The sequence below is a fragment of the Chrysemys picta genome, chromosome 7 (assembly GCF_011386835.1).
Source record: "Chrysemys picta bellii isolate R12L10 chromosome 7, ASM1138683v2, whole genome shotgun sequence".
NCBI lineage: Eukaryota > Metazoa > Chordata > Testudines > Emydidae > Chrysemys > Chrysemys picta.
In genome coordinates, this window is record NC_088797.1 from 101,694,550 (window position 1) to 101,712,604 (window position 18,055).

At 40.7% G+C, this 18,055-nt stretch overlaps 1 protein-coding gene across 4 annotated transcripts in view; it reads left to right on the plus strand.

Moving 5' to 3' along the window:
- The window catches only part of STK32C (serine/threonine kinase 32C), a 240,427-nt gene that overhangs the window by 202,845 nt on the left and 19,527 nt on the right, over nt 1-18,055 (plus strand). For all 4 annotated transcript variants that reach the window (XM_042856759.2, XM_065552146.1, XM_065552147.1 and 1 more), the window contains one exon: nt 12,923-13,074. In XM_042856759.2, coding sequence (XP_042712693.1) covers nt 12,923-13,074 — 152 coding nt within the window. The remainder of the gene's footprint in view (nt 1-12,922; nt 13,075-18,055) is intronic.

Here is an 18,055-nt window from a genome sequence, read left to right on the forward strand (position 1 = left end):
AACAAGGATTAAATCAACACTTCTAGGTGTCAGAATTCAAGTGTCCCCCTCTTTTTGCACACACATCCCCCAACCACGTGCTGAAATTCTTGGCTAACTGAAGATAATTCCCATGTACTCTCATTAACATTTTCAAGAAGCCTGAGAACAAAGATTTCTAGAGAGCTTGAATAAATTGGAATGATTTTGTATTTTCTTGGTGCAATTACATTTCATAAAACTTATTTATTATGATTACAGGGTACAAGTAGCTTTCATCCTTTTCTCACTCATTACACTGTTTCTGGTTTCCCGCATGTAAACAAGAAGCAAAGGAAATTAATATACTACAAAGTACATGGTAGGCTATTACAAATCAAAACCATTAATGTAAAGTTGTCCATGACACTTGGAATACATTTCCTGCTCTTTAAAAATGCACACTGAGAAATCCATGGTCTTCAAACCTTAATATGAGATGAACTGAAATCAAAGAGTTTTTTGGGTTTTAGGGTGGGTGTTCAATTTTCATGGCTAACCCCCAGCTGAACTACATAATATAACACAACATTGCCATTTTTAGGGATGCTTTAGACCAGTGGCTCTTAACCTGGGGTGCACGCACCCTCTGGGGGTGCAAGATGCCCTTTTGCGAGACATGCCAGATTTTTTAGAAGGTAAATCATCGAAAACACAAATTAAGCACAGGCGTATTAAGTACAACTACTTTGTTTCATCAAACCTATATATTTATTAACATTATACTTTTTTTTTAACAATTGCTGTAATATACAAACAAAAATATATCTAGGTTTAAAGAACTGACCTACTTCAACGATTTTTGATAAGGGGTGCGAGAACATATTTTGATTTTTGATAAGGGGTGCGAGAACATATTTTGATTTTTGATAAGGGGTGCGAGAACATATTTTGAGAACCAGAGGGGTGTAGGCTGCAGTAAAAGGTTTAGAACCTGGCTTTAGCGCAATGACCATTTCTGGTTAGAGTGGTATAGGCAGTGAGGAAATGGTAAGACTAGAGTTGTTTTCTTATAGTCTGTAAAATATATTTTTGCAAGGTTTGTGTATTAGGTTGTTTTAGACAGAATCAAATGTTACTTGTGCCTACAAATTTTTAATTATTTTTTTATCCACTAAGTATTATCTTTAAAATGTTCTATGGTAGTTTGAGCTGGCTGTTTTTCCATTCTAGAAGATATTATGGGTGATGGTACAGTTCACTAGGTCCTGTAGCCTAGAAATCACAGGTGGCTTTAACAGGGGTTCACAGGTTCAGTTGCACACACAGAAATCATGAAACCATGGGTGTAAAAACAGGCAAACATACATGTCTCCTCGCCAGGTGCAGATGGAAAGCCCCTGGGGTGGGTGATGGAAAGTGAGTTTGCCCGGCTCTCATCCTGCAGTGGCAGCTCCTGTCCCACAGTACTGGACCTGACTCCCCATTGCAGGCATTGAGACCTGATTCATGGAGTTGCAGCCCCACTCAGGTTTGGCCAGGCTGCCTCTCTGTCAGTGCCCCCTTCTGCAATTTAGTACAGTGCATCCATTGAATCAGGAGGCTACATCTGCCTCTGCTAGAAACCCATTCTTATAGGATTAATTCAAATTGGAAATAACAATGCAAATAATCACCTTCTGGAATAGATTACTAAGGCTTGTGGTAAATTCTCCATTGTGTGTTACATAGGAGGTCAGATTAGATTATCATAATGGCCCCTTCTGGATTTAGTCTGAAATTAGAGGGGCTGTTGAAAACTCATGAGTTTGGATAGGCCGGAGAGAGGTTTGTGATAACCACTTACAAAGAATTTTGCAAAAGAGTTTATTTTCTCTCCCCAAAAGGGTATATAATCAATAAAGATCAAGGATCAGATTCTCTATTGAGAATCTCACTCCAGTTCGTGATTTTCATGGATAGGATATCAAGGCACAGCTGAGCTGTGGAGTGCATCCAGTACAGGGACTCAGAGGTGGTATCTCTGCTGTTTGCAGATGATATTGTCTTTCTTGCTTCTTCAGATTGTGATCTCCGATGTGCATTCAAATGTTTCTCTGCTGGCTGGGATGAGAATCAGCACCTCCAAATCAGAGGTCATGGTCCTCTCCTGGAAGGAAGTGGACTGCTCTCTCCGGGTGAGGGGGGAGCAGCTGCCTTTAGTGGAAGAGTTCAAATATCTAGGGGTCTTGTTCACGAGTGATGGTAAGCAGGAGCGTGAGATTGACTGTTAGATTGGTGCGGCAGGCATGCGGCGATGTACCAATCCATGGTGGTGAAGCGGGAGCTGAGTTCTCGGACAAAGCTCACAATTTACAGGTCGATCTACATCCCCATCCTCACCTATGGTCATGAACTTTGGCAATGACCGAAAGGATAAGATCACGGGTACAAGCGGCAGAAATGAGGTTTCTCCGCAAGGTGGCTGGGCTTACTCTCCAAGACAGGGTGAGGGGCTCGGCTATTCGGGAGAGCCTCAGCGTAGAGCTGCTACTCCTGCAGATTGAGAGGAGCCAGCTGAGGTTGTTTGGGTACCTGATAAGGATGCCTCCTGGGAGGTTTCCTTTGGAACTCTACCAGGCACTTCCCACTGGGAGGAGGCCCCAAGGCTGACCCAGAACATGCTGGAGGGATTATATCTTCTGTCCGGCCTGGGAACGCTGAGGAATCCCCCAGGAGGAGCTGAAACCTGTTAAGGAGGTCTGGTCCTCCCTATTCTCCATGCTGTCGCCACGACCCTCATCAGGAAGAGCAGCATAAAGGAAAAAGAATAAGTTTATTTTCTCCCCCCAAAAGGGTATATAATCAATAAGGATCAGATTCTCTATTGAGATCTATCCCTTTTGTATCACTCAGGCAGCACAAAGGTGTCAGCAACTGGCTACAAATGGCCAGCAGAAAATTCCCCTTGCATAGAAAAATTCCCTGTCTGGGTCTCTGCCCTTCTTCTCATCGGTTGCAGCTTAGGGGATGTACCAGGAAAGAGAGTGGCATACCAGGCAAGGAAGGGGACATGTCAGAGGGGCTCTGCTGTACCAACTCTTCACGGACATGGGATCCATTAAGGATCTCATATTAATGGCATATGTTAGAATAGCCCAGCAGCTCCTCTAAGCATCACTGAGACTGACCAGGGTTGGCATATACCAGCCACCAGGAACAGAGAGCCATAACTAGCTGCCTCAGTATCCCCCTCTTCTGTGCTGAATGGTGCTCAGGCACAGGATAGGACCTGGCGTGATGTGTATGTCAACTACAATGGAGTTAATGTGAATAGCAGAGAGGAGGGTTTATTGCGCAAGTAGAGTGCTTTTTATATTCTCAACATTTTTGTTTTCAAGATGAATTATTGTTTTTGCATCACACACTCAAACAGCATGCACTAAACTGTTTTGTATCAGAATCACAAGAGTAGCAAACATCTGGATCCATGAGGCCAACCCTATTCATTTCCACTAGAGCAGAGGTTCTCAATATTTTTCTTTATGAGCCCTCCCCCCTCCCCCGCCCACACACACACATGCTATAAAAACTCCATGGCCCACCTGTGCCACAACATCTGGTCTTCTGCATATAAAAGCCAGGGCTGGTGGTAGGGATAGCAAGCAGGGCAATTGCCCAGGGCCCAAGCCCACAGGGGGCACCGAGAAGCTAAGTTTCTCAGGCTTCTGCTTCAGCCCCAGATGGCAGGGCTCAGGGCTCTGTGCTTCAGCCCCATGCTGTGGGGCTTCGGCTTTCTGCCCTGGGCCCCAGTGAGTCTAATGCTAGTCCTGTTTGGCGGCCCCCCTGAAAACTGCTTGCGGCCCCGGACCCCTGGTTGAGAATCACTGCATTAGAGTTCATAGTACCCTAATGCAGTATGAAGCACAAGGTTTGTGTTGTTGCAGACATCTTAAAACCCTTACAAGATTACTTCCCATTTTTCTCCCCATCCACCACCTCTATACTAATAAACAAGTCATTTGCCCATCATTTTTCAAAGGCTGAAATCTTGATGCATGAGTTCTAACTCCCACTCTTAGTTAGCTGCCTGCTGGCAGGTTTTCTGACTCTGTTTCAAGGAATTGTGATTTCCAGGAGCAACAATAAGCTATTAGTGTGTGCTTGCTTGCTTATAATTGTTTTTTAAATCCTTAATCTTTTATCGACAAGTATATTTCAGTTTAAAAAGTGCTATATGGAGATGTAAGATAGAAGGGAGTTCCAGAAGTAGCATAAAAATGAGCCATGTTAGAGGATATCATTACAAAATTCCCCCCCAGTTTTAATACCAACCCATCTTGTGAAAACAGAGAAGGAAAAAGAATAGCACCAAAGAAAATAAGATGATAAAGAAAAGAAAGATGGATGATAAAGCAGACAAAGAGGAAACCAAAGAAACATTATCAGAATTTACCAGCCTGCATCGATAATCATTATGATATTTAGTGAATCAGTGCTGTGATGCAATTATTAAGCCCTATAACTATTCAATGATACATGTAATATAGAATAAATGTTGACATTATCTAAAATATAGTGCCTAATTCACCGTTGTGTTATTCCAGATTAACATCAGAGTTGCTATAGTTTAATCAGTATTCATTCTCAATAATGGACATGATGCCAACAAGTGCTGGCACCAAGAGGTTAATGTGTCACCTTTTTCCTCTCTTCAGTTCTGATCTTAATGGCCTTACTGCAGTGTAAAGATGGAATAACACAGCGGTGAGTGAGGCCTATAATCTCTTTCATATCTTTTGCCAACATGACCTCTATTTCTAAAGAGATGGAAAAGAGGAACAGCTATCAGTAACTGAGTGTCAGTTGCAGCTGTTAGCTACTCGATTTTCCACTTCAGTTTCCTTTAATAACAGCAGATATCATATTGCGGAAAATAAGATTAGAGTTAATAGAGAGATTTCATCATGCAGCCATATGTGTCCAGGTTTAGGAAATATTTGTTACCATTATGCATATAACCAGTAACTGTGGTAGTAGCAAGTGAAAGAAATAATCAGAGAAAATAATGTGATGATAACCTTGAACATCTACCAGCTGCTATAGGAAGCAGATGGGATCTTGGTTTAACATCTCTTTTCATAGTAAACCTTTCAACAGCTAGGTATGTGTATAAATATTTAAATCCATAACATTCTTGTTCAATAAGAATCATATTGGTAACTGCAAGATTATACCCATAATTTCAATTTGTATCTTTAAATCAGATGTTTTTACCAAGCTAATAGTAACTACCCATTATGCTGTCTCTTTCTAGCTGTAATATATCCATGATAATTTTATATTATCTGCCATTAGTACTTGCAAATTGTTATTAATGGAAGTATTCTGGAAGTTTGGAATAGTTTAATGGGTTAGTTTGTTTTTTTCCCCTCCATGTATAAAACTCATCTTGTTTGATTTTGATATCATATAAGTATTGTCTAACAATATTACTTCACCCACCCTCCAATATCCTGGGACCAACATGGCTACAACAACACTGCATACAACAATGGAAGATATTGATTCTTTCTAATGAGTCATGAGAAGTCACTTTGAGGTGAGTCTTAGTCTGCTGTTCCAGATGAGGAGCTATGTGAATGAGCTGCCAAATTATTTTTTTAGAAAATGTGTGCACTGCATTGTAATCATAAGTATGTCTGATAATTAAAAGAGAACAGACATAATTATACCATGTGTAGAATTTTCATTAGCTTGTTTAAAAATAGTTACCTTGATCATTAGAGTTTCATTAGTACACAGAAGAATCACAGAAAGACATTCCAAAGGAAAAATTAGCCAGTATCCACAATCAAGCTGACTGATTTTGCAATATTCCATAGTGCTTGAGAGTGATGGTGGGGAAATAACAGATTAACTTTTTGATACCAACAATTGCCTCCATCATGTCTGCTGCTGAATAAACATATCAAGGACAAGACATTTTGACTCTTGATGTCCAAGGCAGTGATGGATTTAATTGGTTAATTGGAAACTGACATTTTCACTGATGGAATCCAGAGGTTATGCACTATTGTAGTCTGATGTGTGAAAGGTGATATATGTGTGAAGCTTTCTGAGGTAAAATCACTCCCAAATTCTGCTTCAGAAATCTTCTGATCCTAGTGCGTTCAAGTCACTGAGGATACTCCATGTAGAGTGCTGAAAAATAAGGCCGTTTGCAGCTTACAAACACATTTTGGGTCTCATTTAACTTGATATTTCTGTTTGTGTATCTTTGGGTATGTCTACACTGCGAAGTTGTCGACAAAACTTTTGTCTTTCATGGGTACTTTAAAAAGCGCCCCCACGAAAGACAAAAGTTTTGCCGAAGCAAGTGGCAGCGCTCTCCTGCCGACAAAGTTAATGCCGCTCGCGGGGCTGGAAGTATTTTGTCGGCAAACGAGCTGACAAAGTACCGACCAAGAGCGTTTACACATGCTGACTTTTAGCGACAAGGCTGTATCGACACAGTCTTGTCACTAAAAGCTGTGTGGTGTAGACAATCCCTCATCAGTGTCTTTCTGTACTTTCCTTTAGATCAGTGTTTGAAAGTAAAAAAAATCGACTTCTTTTGTAACTTTTGTTATATTTGTAAGAGGCTTTTTGTTTTTAAAAAAGTTTCAACTAAATCCAACACCTTAGAACTCTAAAGAGAGATATTATTGCAGCCAATTGCTATTATACATCATTTACTGTTTATTCACATCCAGTCTGATGCAAGGCCTAATAAAGTCAATTGAAAGACTCCCATTGATTTCAATGGGCTCTGGGGATCAGACACTATTCTTTGTGATATTTAATACTTGAATGCATTAGCACACATTGTAAATTATCAGTGGTAGACAGGGAAAACACAAAAAAACTACCCTGAACCATAAGAATGTTTGACAACAAAGATGTAGTTCCATTCTGAAAGTAGCCTGAGAATTACAACTGTGATCCAAGTAAATTAAAAATTATACCTGGAACTTATTTTATACCTTTAAAATGTGGTAGTGTGAATTGAGTGTACAAAATATTTAGTCAAACAAGAGTGGCAAACAACTCATTTAGACTGAATTTCTGTCTAATGGAGGAACTCACTTCTGAAGGGAGGGATTGATATAAATAATATGGGGTTTCAGTATATATGTAGTATTTTAACAGTTAAGCCTTTGTTTTTCATTACATCATAAATATAATGCAAATAAATTGTTTAATCACTTTCTCTGATATGAACTAAATGATTATGCCTTTTCAGAATATAAGGAACAGAATGCTCATAATAAACTATGTGACAGATTGGTTTTAGTCTGTCAACAATTCACATTTGATACAGAGTAGAGCTAATGTCAAGAGGAAAATCTAAGAATTCTATAAGCCACGTCTATTTAAAGTCAAAGACAGTGCAGACAATGAGCTGTCTATAAATTGACATCTTCAGACAAGGAGGTTAATCATACTCAAAAAATATCTTCTAACAACAGACAGTCAGCCAAAGAGTGGGGTGAGGGAGTTGCAAATGTGGCCAGAAAGTCCATAGTTGTGTGGCTCTACCTTCAACAGCATATTTAAGGTAAAAAGTGACCCAGGAAAACCGATCCTGAAACTGTTTAGGCACAGAACTGAATACAACCCTCTGTGAATTTGGAGACAGGAAACACCACTTTGGCTCTATGTCTACACTACAAAGTTTGGTCAATATATGTTATGTTGGCTTACAGCTGCCAGCTTCTATATGTCATTCAGGCATGTGCACAGTTGGTTGCTTGCGTCGGTGCTGCATGTTCTGATCACAAGTAGTTGCATCGATAGAAAATGTAATACACCATGGATAGATATTCCCTCTGGTACAAAGCCTTGTGGGACATTTTAGCAGTGCTTTGTGGGATACCAGCAATTCCCTCAGGGATTTTTGGGGAATTAGGGGTCAAGTTCCCACAATCCCACATTCTCCATCCCATAATGCTTATTCCATGCTATAATTTCATGCCATTTTAAACATTTCCACTGCTTTTCAGTCTCTGACATCTCTCTGGCAGAAGTATGGCTCCTGTACAGCTCAGCTCAATTCTTATGACTATTGCTAAGACACGACACACAATTCTCCTGTATCTGTGAAATTTCAGTGACTACTACAACCAGCAGTGCAATGAGGATGATGAATGGATGAAAGAATAAAAATGCCAGGTTGCTGCTGGCATTCATACAACCATTCCACTTGTTAAATTAGCATTTCAGGGCCCAAGAAATGAGCACTGAGTAGTGGGATCGCATTGTAATGCAGATAGAAGATGATGAGCAGTTGCTGTAGAACTTTTGGATGCGAAAGGCCACATTCCTGGATCTGTGTGCTGAGCTCTCTGGCACAAAGATGCCAGAGTAAGGGCAGCACTGACACTGCTAAAGGGAGTGGCAGTGATGCTCTGGATTGCTGTTGGTCAGTTGGGAATCAGTTCGGAGTTGGAAAATCCACAGTGGGGGCCATTGTGGTCTGAGCGTGCAAAGTCATTAAGCATATCCTTCTGCACGGGACTGTGACTCTCAGCAATGTGCAGGGAATAGTAGATGGATTTGAAGCAATGGGGTTCCCGAACTGTGGTAGGGCAATAGACGGGATGCATAGCCCTATTCTGGCACCAATTCCACCTTGCAAGTGAGCACATAAACTGAAAGGGGAACTTTTCCAGGGTTCTGCAACCACTAGTGGATCACTGGGGATGCTTCACTGATCATAACAGTGTGGGCTGGGCAGGAAAGGTGTATGATGCTTGCATCTTTAAGAACACAGGACTTTTCCAAAAGCTGCAAGTAGGGATATTCTTCCTTGACTGGCACATTCACTTTGGCAACGTTGACATGCCAGTAGTAAATCTGGAGGACCCAGCCGATCTCTTGCTCCTGTGGCCCAAGAAGCTATACACTGGCTACCTTGACAGAACCAAGAAAAGATCTACGGGCTGAGCAGGTTCCGGGTGCCTGCTGAATGTGCATTTGGTAGACTCAAAGCGTGATGGTGATATTTAATAACTACACTGGATCTCAGGAAGGCACATTCCTATCGTTATTGCTACGTGTTGTCTATTAGGTAATATTTGTGAAACAAAATGGAAAAGGACACTGGATGAGTTGAGGGCTGAGGTGGGCCTGCTGTTTGCTGAATTTTAACAGCCAGACACAAAGGCTATTAGAAGAGCCAGCAGTGGAGCTATAAAGTTGATGGAGTCCTTAAAAAAATCATTTGAAGTCAGCTATCGTCGTGTTATACAGTGCTTTTGGGAACTTGTGTGCCTGTTATGGATTCGTAATGTGGCAAATCTGCTTGGTGCAAACTGGTAAATATACTCTGCATTTCAAAAAAAATAAAACTTTATTGTGTGCAAATAATGGGAAACAAAGCTAAAGTGCAAATAAACAAGTTAAAAACATTTTAGCAGCACTGTAAGAGTGCGATGCATCCTTATAAAAACTGAGTAAAACATGCATGTTTACATATTCAAAAACGTATTACAATGTTTCATTCATGGTAAAAACAAGTAGGGGACTGTGCTTTCTGGTTTATCCTGTAGTTATCACAAATCAGAATAAGTGTAGTCATGGTTCTATTTGTTTGCCCCTGCCATGGAGTGGTAGGGGTAAGGGTTCATGTTCTGCTGCCACCTGGTATGCTGTGGGGTACAGGGATCAGTGATCATAGAGTTTTCCATGGAATGGCAAGGCAGCTGTGTATTCGGTCTTCGGGCATTTAGCTCAATAATGTTCTGCAACATCTGTGTTTGTTGCCTGAGCAAACCCACTTCCTGCCTTACTTCTCAGTCCTTTGCCTCTCCTCCAACAACCAGTCTTTCCATTCCTGGTACTTCACCCTGATTTTAGCCATTTGGCCCCTCCAATCTCCATGTTCACAGTCAGCAGCTGTGGAGCACTGGAGGATAGCACAAAACATGTCCTCCCTGGTCTGCTTCCTTCTTCTCCGATCTGGGTCAGGCATTCAGTGGACATGGAGGGGGCACCTCTGAAGGCCCCCATGCTAGAGGCTGCTGATTAAAACATACAGATACAGCATTATATTTACAGTCAAAAGGGAAAGGGAAGTCTCACAACTCCGTTACATTATTCCCATAAAAACCTTTAATAAAAAATGCTATTGTCACTTTAGCTTTGAAGCACCTTGTTACAGCATCACTCTTCAGCTTAAGCCATGGTTAGTACAGAGTATATGGGGCATGGAAACCGTTGCATAGGAGGTTTAGATGCTGGCTGCTCCTTGGTATGAGTATAGGGAAAGCGGAGTAAATATTGCTAATATTTTCACATGCAGTGGTGATTTTGATTAACATCTCACTCCTGAGGATGACAAAGGTCCAGAGAACACTGCTGCTACTGGCATCCCAAAGCCCCTTGGTCCATATGTTGCTAGCCTGCTTATTGTAATGGTGCCAGCAGAACGCATCACAGAGTGGCATGGGCCTGTCTCTTATCGCCTGGGAAAACACAAGGTTGCCATCCCTAGAAATGTTTGGGAGAGGGTTGCAGAGCATTTTCCATGAAAGTTTTGAGATTGTTCAAAAAGATAATAGAGACGTCCTCTTCAGATAAGCCAAGTACTCCCCATGGGGAGAATTTTGGGCACCCTGTCTAGCCCAACAAGCCAAAGAATGGAAAAGCGAACACCAGCTGTACCTCTTCATTCTACCTCTATCCAGAGGAGGGCAGTGATCTGTTGTGGATTGTGTAAGTCGGACTGCTACACTATATTTTTTTGAATTAATTTTCTAACATGTCATAGTTGATTGAAGTGTCAACTAAGTATGCATTCTAAAGCATTAACTTTAATTGTATTTCCAGTGCTGGTTTTAAAAGTAAAGCGAAGAAGCAAAAGTTGATGAATTTGTTCTCTAACTGGGCAGATGGGTTAGGTGCTATTTTTAAACAGGGAAGAAGGGCAGAGGGAGGCAGTAAGGAGAGGTTTTTGGCATCGAAAAGGGAAACAAACTGCTTGTAAGGAATAATTCATCTGTGCATGTACCTGGGCTCCCGTCCCCTTCATCTCCAGGCTATGTGTGCTTGCCTGGTGGGACTGGCTCAACTACAATGGAGTTTTGAAGAGCTCCTGGCTCGCTGCAGGCTTTGAATCACCCTCCACTTCCCCCATCCCCTCTTCATCCTCTTCCCTGCAGGAGTTATCATGCCTGGGTCTAATGCAGCATCCAAAGTCACATTCTGGGTGCTGGTGGGGTTCCCACCAAGTCTGACATACGGTTTGCAGTAGAAGTGGCAGGCCTTCTGGGTAGCCCCAAATTTGTTGTTGTTCTCCCTCACTTTCTGATAGGCTTGCCAAAGTTCCTTGGCTTTCACCCAGCATTGATTCTCATCCCTGTCATGCTCAAAGTTTAGCATCCCCGATGCAATCTATGTGTAGATATCTATATTCCTTCAGCTGCTCCTTAGTTAGGCTTGCACAGCCTCTTTTTCCCATAGGCCAAGGAGATCCTGGACTTCTGCTCTATTCCAGGCAGGAGCATGTCGAAGTACAGCGCTCTGTCAGTGCAGAGCTGGCATGGTCAGATGCTCGCAAAGGTGGGCTAGAAGGTTTGATCACCAAGGTGGCCAACCAGGAAAAGGCATTTCAAAAACATGTTGAGGTTTTTAAAGAGGACGGGGTGGGGCAGGCTTCCAGGATCGATGACCCCTGGGCAGTAGAGTTCAAAATTGTGACCGGAGTGACCACTGTCATGGGAGATGGTGCATTGTGGGATAACTGCTAGAGGACAGTTAGGGCTGACACAGGTGATGCAGTGTCTACATTAGCACTATGCTGATAAAAATAGTCAACTTTGGCTGTGCATCATTTGGCAGGGGTCCTGGGGGGGGGGCTGTAATTGTGCTTAAGTTGATGGGAGACATATTTAGGTTTGGATAATACAAACCAAAGTTGAAACAAGTCGACTTAGGTCAACCCATCTTTGTAGTGTAGACCAGGCCGGGGGAAGGAGATGTTTGGTGTGATTATAAGCCAGTCATATCAAAGGAGCCAGAAATGCATAAGAGGACTGTGAAAGAGACCTAATACTATAAGCTACATGGGACTGATAGGCTTGGTGGCCAAATGGATCACAAGGGAGAAAAGGAAAAAAATGCTCCCTAGAAAAATAAGTTACTTTACTGTAACTAAGCATAAATATGTACCTGCCTAGCTTAACTCTTTCCAAGTATGAGACTAGATCTGTTATACAGTCTATTTCTTTTGTCTTAATCTCGTTTTTAATTTATTCTTAAAGAACTTTCTTTTTAAATAGACCATTTGAATCTTTGTCAGTTGTCTGCAATTTCATGAAGCCCATCCCTGAGCGGTGAAAAAAACTAAGCAACAGCAGCGAAGGAAGGGTGGCTGGAGTGGAGCACTCTAGGGCCCTGATCCCTGGTGGAAGCTTTTAGGAGCTATGGCATAAAATAACAAATACTGCTATGAATAAAAGGGCATACCTGACCCATTAGGTGTGCCACCCACAGGGCTGCAGTCACATGGGTGCACAGGGAGTGCCTAGTGATTATAGATGGGAATGGAGTTTAAAGGATGTCAACAAAATTCAGATCTAGATTTTGATAACTTCAGAGTTCAGAGATGTTTGGATGTGGGATTCTGATTTGGCCTATTATAAAGATAAAGGGTCAGTTCTAAAATTCTGATTCAGATCCAGTTCAGAATTCAAACATCTTCTACAGTCCACAAGTATTTGAACTGATAACTTTGTACAGGCCCATGTCTAAAGAGCACCGAATTAAAATGGGCCTGATTTTGCCAAGTGTTCCTTTCACCCCCTCCCCATTAGTTTAATTGGCACTGTACTGAATACCACACATATTTGAGCCCCAAGATACCAAATGAACAGCTACAGTCAGATAAAACATCAAGTAAAGGTATATCACTGTCATCTACTATTTTTTTTTTTTGTTCTAGGTGTGTATTGTACAAAAGAGAGATACGGAGAAGATGTATGCCATGAAGTACATGAACAAACAACAATGCATCGAAAGAGATGAGGTTCGAAACGTGTTTAGAGAATTAGAGATCCTGCAGGAAATTGAGCATGTATTCTTGGTGAATCTCTGGTGAATATCTTCTTTTCTGATGTACACTTCTGGTGACTGCATGCATTCACAAACACCTTGCAGTAACACTCATAGTCATTCAGTTTGCTCTTGACAAGGGGCAATGAAAGAAATCTATTGAGTTGTTTCCATGTCATCAATGGATTTCTTGCTTATGTGAAAACTCAGGGAACCTGTCTTGACACTAAGATGTCTACATTTTAAGGCACATTTTGAAATGCATTTGATAAATTATCTTACATGATTTCTTTGGAATATTTTGTTTTTTTTAATAGGTAAACAAGTTCTCTTTCAAATCTGAAAATCAAATAACTGTTCCGCTAATATTTTTCAAGTTAAATTTAAAATAATTTTGCAATTCAACATGTTAAAGGGAAGTTTGGCAAAGGAACCTTGATGCAGTCAAACAACTTAGTCACGGTAATTTATGTATGGAGATACTGATCACTGTGATTCTGTCCACGTTCTTTACTGTTTCATCGTGAATTGTGTGCTATAATTCGTGCATCAGGCACAAACTTGAACTTAAAGAATTAAAAGAAACTGGTAGCTCTCCATGATGTAGATTATGTTTACCATCTTAATAATAAATAACAATAAATAATAATAATAATACCAGCAACATTTGTACATGGTACAAATGTGCTAAAAGTGTATGGGGATTTACACATGGTTCCTGTCTCTCAGGAATCTTTCATTCTAAAGGACTTGATCTTGCAAACACTTGCTACTGGACTAGGTAAATGGAGTGCTCTGGGTCATAAGCATTAGAAGTAAGATTTTGCTAGGTAGGGCCTATTAGAGGGGCCCCAGGTCATCAAGGCACTTTAAATATGCACTTTAAGTTAGGCACATGTTTAAGTACCTTGCTAAATGGAAGCCAGGATGACAAAGAGAGGCCTAAGAGGAGGGTGGCCAGACTACATAAAATATGGTCGTAGGGATGCTCCAGTGGCACCGTACATCTCACGCTATACAGTGAGCATCCAAAGATACATTTCAAAAGCTTTTTATGGGTCAAAACAATTTTTAGACTTTAGTTGTGATATAAGGAAATAATTGCAATAATTTCATTGGTATTTGTTGCAGTGAACCAGTCATTGCATAGTCTTTACCAGTGGACACATGATCAAGTTTGAACTGCAATTAATAATGAGCAATTTCAAATGTAATCACTTTAGCTAGTGTTCTCCTTTTGAGACAATTTGAAGAGACTACTTAAATATATCAGCCATATGGCAATTATTGAAAGCCTTGTTGTAAACAAAATGCTTTATAATAAATTAAACTGGTCAATTAAAAGTGCATTCCTTTATAATTCAGATTTATTTTCGCTATTAACTTGTGCACAACCCAAATCTATTTGCTGAAGATAGAAAATGATCCAATAAGCCCCAAAGAATCATAAGTTCGTTTTTGATGAGCGTGCAATAGTTCAGACCTTTATCTGAAGTTTATCAAAAATTTTGATGTTCCTTCTACCACCATCTTCACGACCCTCTAATGGGTCCTACTCCAAGTTATCCCTGCTGCAATTGCCCATCGCAAATGTTCTTTTGCAGGGATCAGCAAATCTCAGTAAGTCTATCATCTTCCTTGGAAGCTGGATTCAAATTGTGCATGCTCAGAGATGCTGTGCCCAGAGAGCATTTTATGCATGAGTGCTCATAAGATTCATTGGCAGCCAGGTCCAACAAACAGGTTTTCAGAACTACTGAGTTCCATGATGGAATCTTCAAAGAAAGCATTAGGAAAGAGGTAATATTGGAAGATACAGGAATGAATCCATGACCCATATTTATAGACAGTGGGGAAGGTCAAATCTCTATAGCTTGGTGGAAGGATGCTGGGGACAGGTAAGAAGATTACAAGAAGGGAGCGTGATGTGGCCATACTGGGACAGAGGATGAAAGTGAGAAAGAGAGGGAGAGAGATGGGCCATCCTTATCCAACCTGAAAATTGGCATTGGGCTGCTTAAAATTTTGAGTTGCTTTTATATTTTTCAAATGGCTTCACGCATCCTTTGTTACAGTTTATAATATATTATTTCAAAAGATAAAGTAGCTTTTTGTAAAACCCCAATTCCTCATTTGGAATCTGGAGAATATAATGGAATCAGGTAGCCAATATTTCCAATCCAGCAGTTTTTCAAATTACCTAAAGACTCATGCAATCACATCTTCTCTACTGTTACGAAAAGTGTGTTGTAATGATAAAATAAAGAATTTGTTCATAAAAGAACTGGTAAATAAAGTGATATTTTAAAATAAAAAATGCAGTGAAGTGTATTGATAGTGCCATAGTTTTCTCTAATAGAGTCCAAATTTGCTGTTGGATTCCAAAGTTTATATCACAAATGAAATGTGTTGGTTAGTCTAAAATTAATCCCTGTTGCATATTGTTTGACCTCACAAAGACACATCAGGAATTACTGGCACTTTTTCTCAGGAAGGATCCACAAATCTGATAGCAGGACAGGCTGAATTTGCATTGATAGAGTTGGCAGGGATGTTTGCTTCAAGGAGTCAGTCTCTATTGCCAGTGCTAATCCTCCAGCCATGTTAATGTGCAGTGAAATTTCCTGAAGACTGAAAAAACCCCAATAGCACTAAAATAAAATGATGAAATAAAGTCAATGCATGATGCCTTAGGATTAGATTCAATAAGTCACTTCAGTATAGTCAAGACAATCGCCTGAGTTTGTCAAACCATTTTAACAATTGCTCTACTGAGGTCGTTAAGAAAGTGTTTTCTTTTAGCACTATCAGATAATAGAATTGTACATTCATTTCTAGCACACATTCAGTATAAGAACAGAAATTTATGATGCACAATCCCACATGTAATTCACTAAGTAGTACTGTTGCCACAAACGACTACTGGAAATTCTTTTGAGGTATGTCCAGAGTGCAGTGGGGTTTCTTACAAAAGCCAATTGTTTCAGATTTTAAAAAGACCTTTCTATTTTGTAACTGATATAAGGCTCCTGCTCTGACATTCTATGAGTTAAATTAGCCCTTGTGTTCTCTTACTTCATTTTCAAAAAAGAGAAAAAATCAGTTTATGAAAAATACAGAAAATCTGCATTTAGAATGAGTCTGAAGTTAAAATGAAATGGGTCTTTAGTAGAGTCCCAAACTTTACCTGTTAATGAGGTGAGTGATTCATAAAAGATAATAGGGAACTATGTAGCTCTGGGTGAATGGTTAGCAGGGACTGACAATGTTTCTCACAGTGAAAATCATTAGTGCAAAGTGTTGAAACTCGAGGCCAAATTTTCATAGCTTAGCCTCCCCGTAGCTGCAATTCAGGCCATTTTCCTGATAGTGCCACAAATCAGGTAACTGGGTCTCTAATGGTCTGATTTTTCAGAGCTAAGCACTCAACTCCACTGGAAAACAATGGGAACTGTGGACCTCAGCCTTAGGCTAAAACTGAACTAAATTGCACTCTCAAAGAAGTGAGAGTGCCAAATTTCACCTGTAATTATTTCTGCTGACAAAACTGTGGTTACAAAAACTGTAGGCCTGGTTAAGGTCAGGCTGAATCTGAAGCCCTAGAAATCTCAGATAACTATTTTCAACTAAATAATTTAGGGCCTAATCCTCTGAGTTGCTTAGCCCCTCCCATAAAGTGCTAAATGCACTCAAAGGGCCCTTTATTCCCACTGAACACCACACGGGATGGGACCTTTAATTTTGTTTGGCTGATACCATATATAATGAGGGTTTTTTTTAAACAATACATAAGCAATAAACTTTTGTAACGTATGATCCCGTTGACACGCAGGCTGCCATGATGCATGCTGTGTGCAATTCCACTGACCTCAAAGGATTTGCACATGGCGTTAGAGAAGAATTTGGCTCACTGAGTAAATGGTGCAGATCCTGTACTGGCTTTCTGGGTGTTCATTGGAGCAGGGACTGGAACCCAGGTGTCACCTCAACCCAGGTGAGTCACCTAACCTAACCACCAGGTTCTCACTCTCCCTTCCTAAGGCTCAGCTGGGAGGTGAGAAATCCAAGTTCAAATTCCTGCTCCAATGACTATTTAAGTATTTTATACAAAGAGGAACAGCTTCAATAGGCGAGACTGAGCCCCACCTAGAATATCCCATATCTTAGTGGTTAAGGCGCTCATCTAAAATGTGGGAAACTGAAGTTCAACTCCCTACTCTGAATCAGACAGAATGGGGACTTGACCCTGGGTCTCCCCCTCCCAGCTCAGTGCTCTAGCCACAGGGCCATTGGGTAAACAAGAGGGTCCTCCTTTGGTTTTATGAATCTATCCAAAAACCTTTTTGGGGAGCCAAAAGTATTTAGCAAATTGGTGTCAAATCTGTGAACAGTTTTAGTTAGCCTGAAACTGCATTTTTCAGCAGCTAAACTATTTATCCAAAAATTCTCGCCCAGCTCAACTAAGAATTATAGGTATGCCCCCCACAATGGGGCCTTTGAGAGAGTGCAGCATAGCACCCCACACATTGACCTCATGCTACTGCTGAAGCAAGGACAGTCTCCCCTGGCCCATCATAGGTCCTTCACACTAGATGTCAGAGAAGTGGATAGAGGCTCAGTCAGGGGGCTAGAATCAGCACCAACATTTTAATTGTAATGGAGATTGGCTAACAGTAGCTCTGGGTAGCATATTCTTTGTTGGTGACTCATTAGAGCTGATAGCAGGGAGGTTTATCAGATAATTACATTTGGTTTGCTGCTCATTATTCCAGCACAGTATTGATTATATCAGGAAGAATAAGTGTGTTAAGAATATAGGAGTTAAACGACAGTGCCCTGGATATAAAAATGGACTGTGCAAGTAGGGTAAAATTAATGAGCATTGCTGCCCCTCCACAGAAATTTTGCATGGGATAGCCTGTGTAAGTTACAAAATGAGAAAGGCAGCAAGCAAATTAATTCATCCAGACAGAACATAGCAGTAACGAGTTAAAAAATACGAGACAGTATATTGAATCATGCA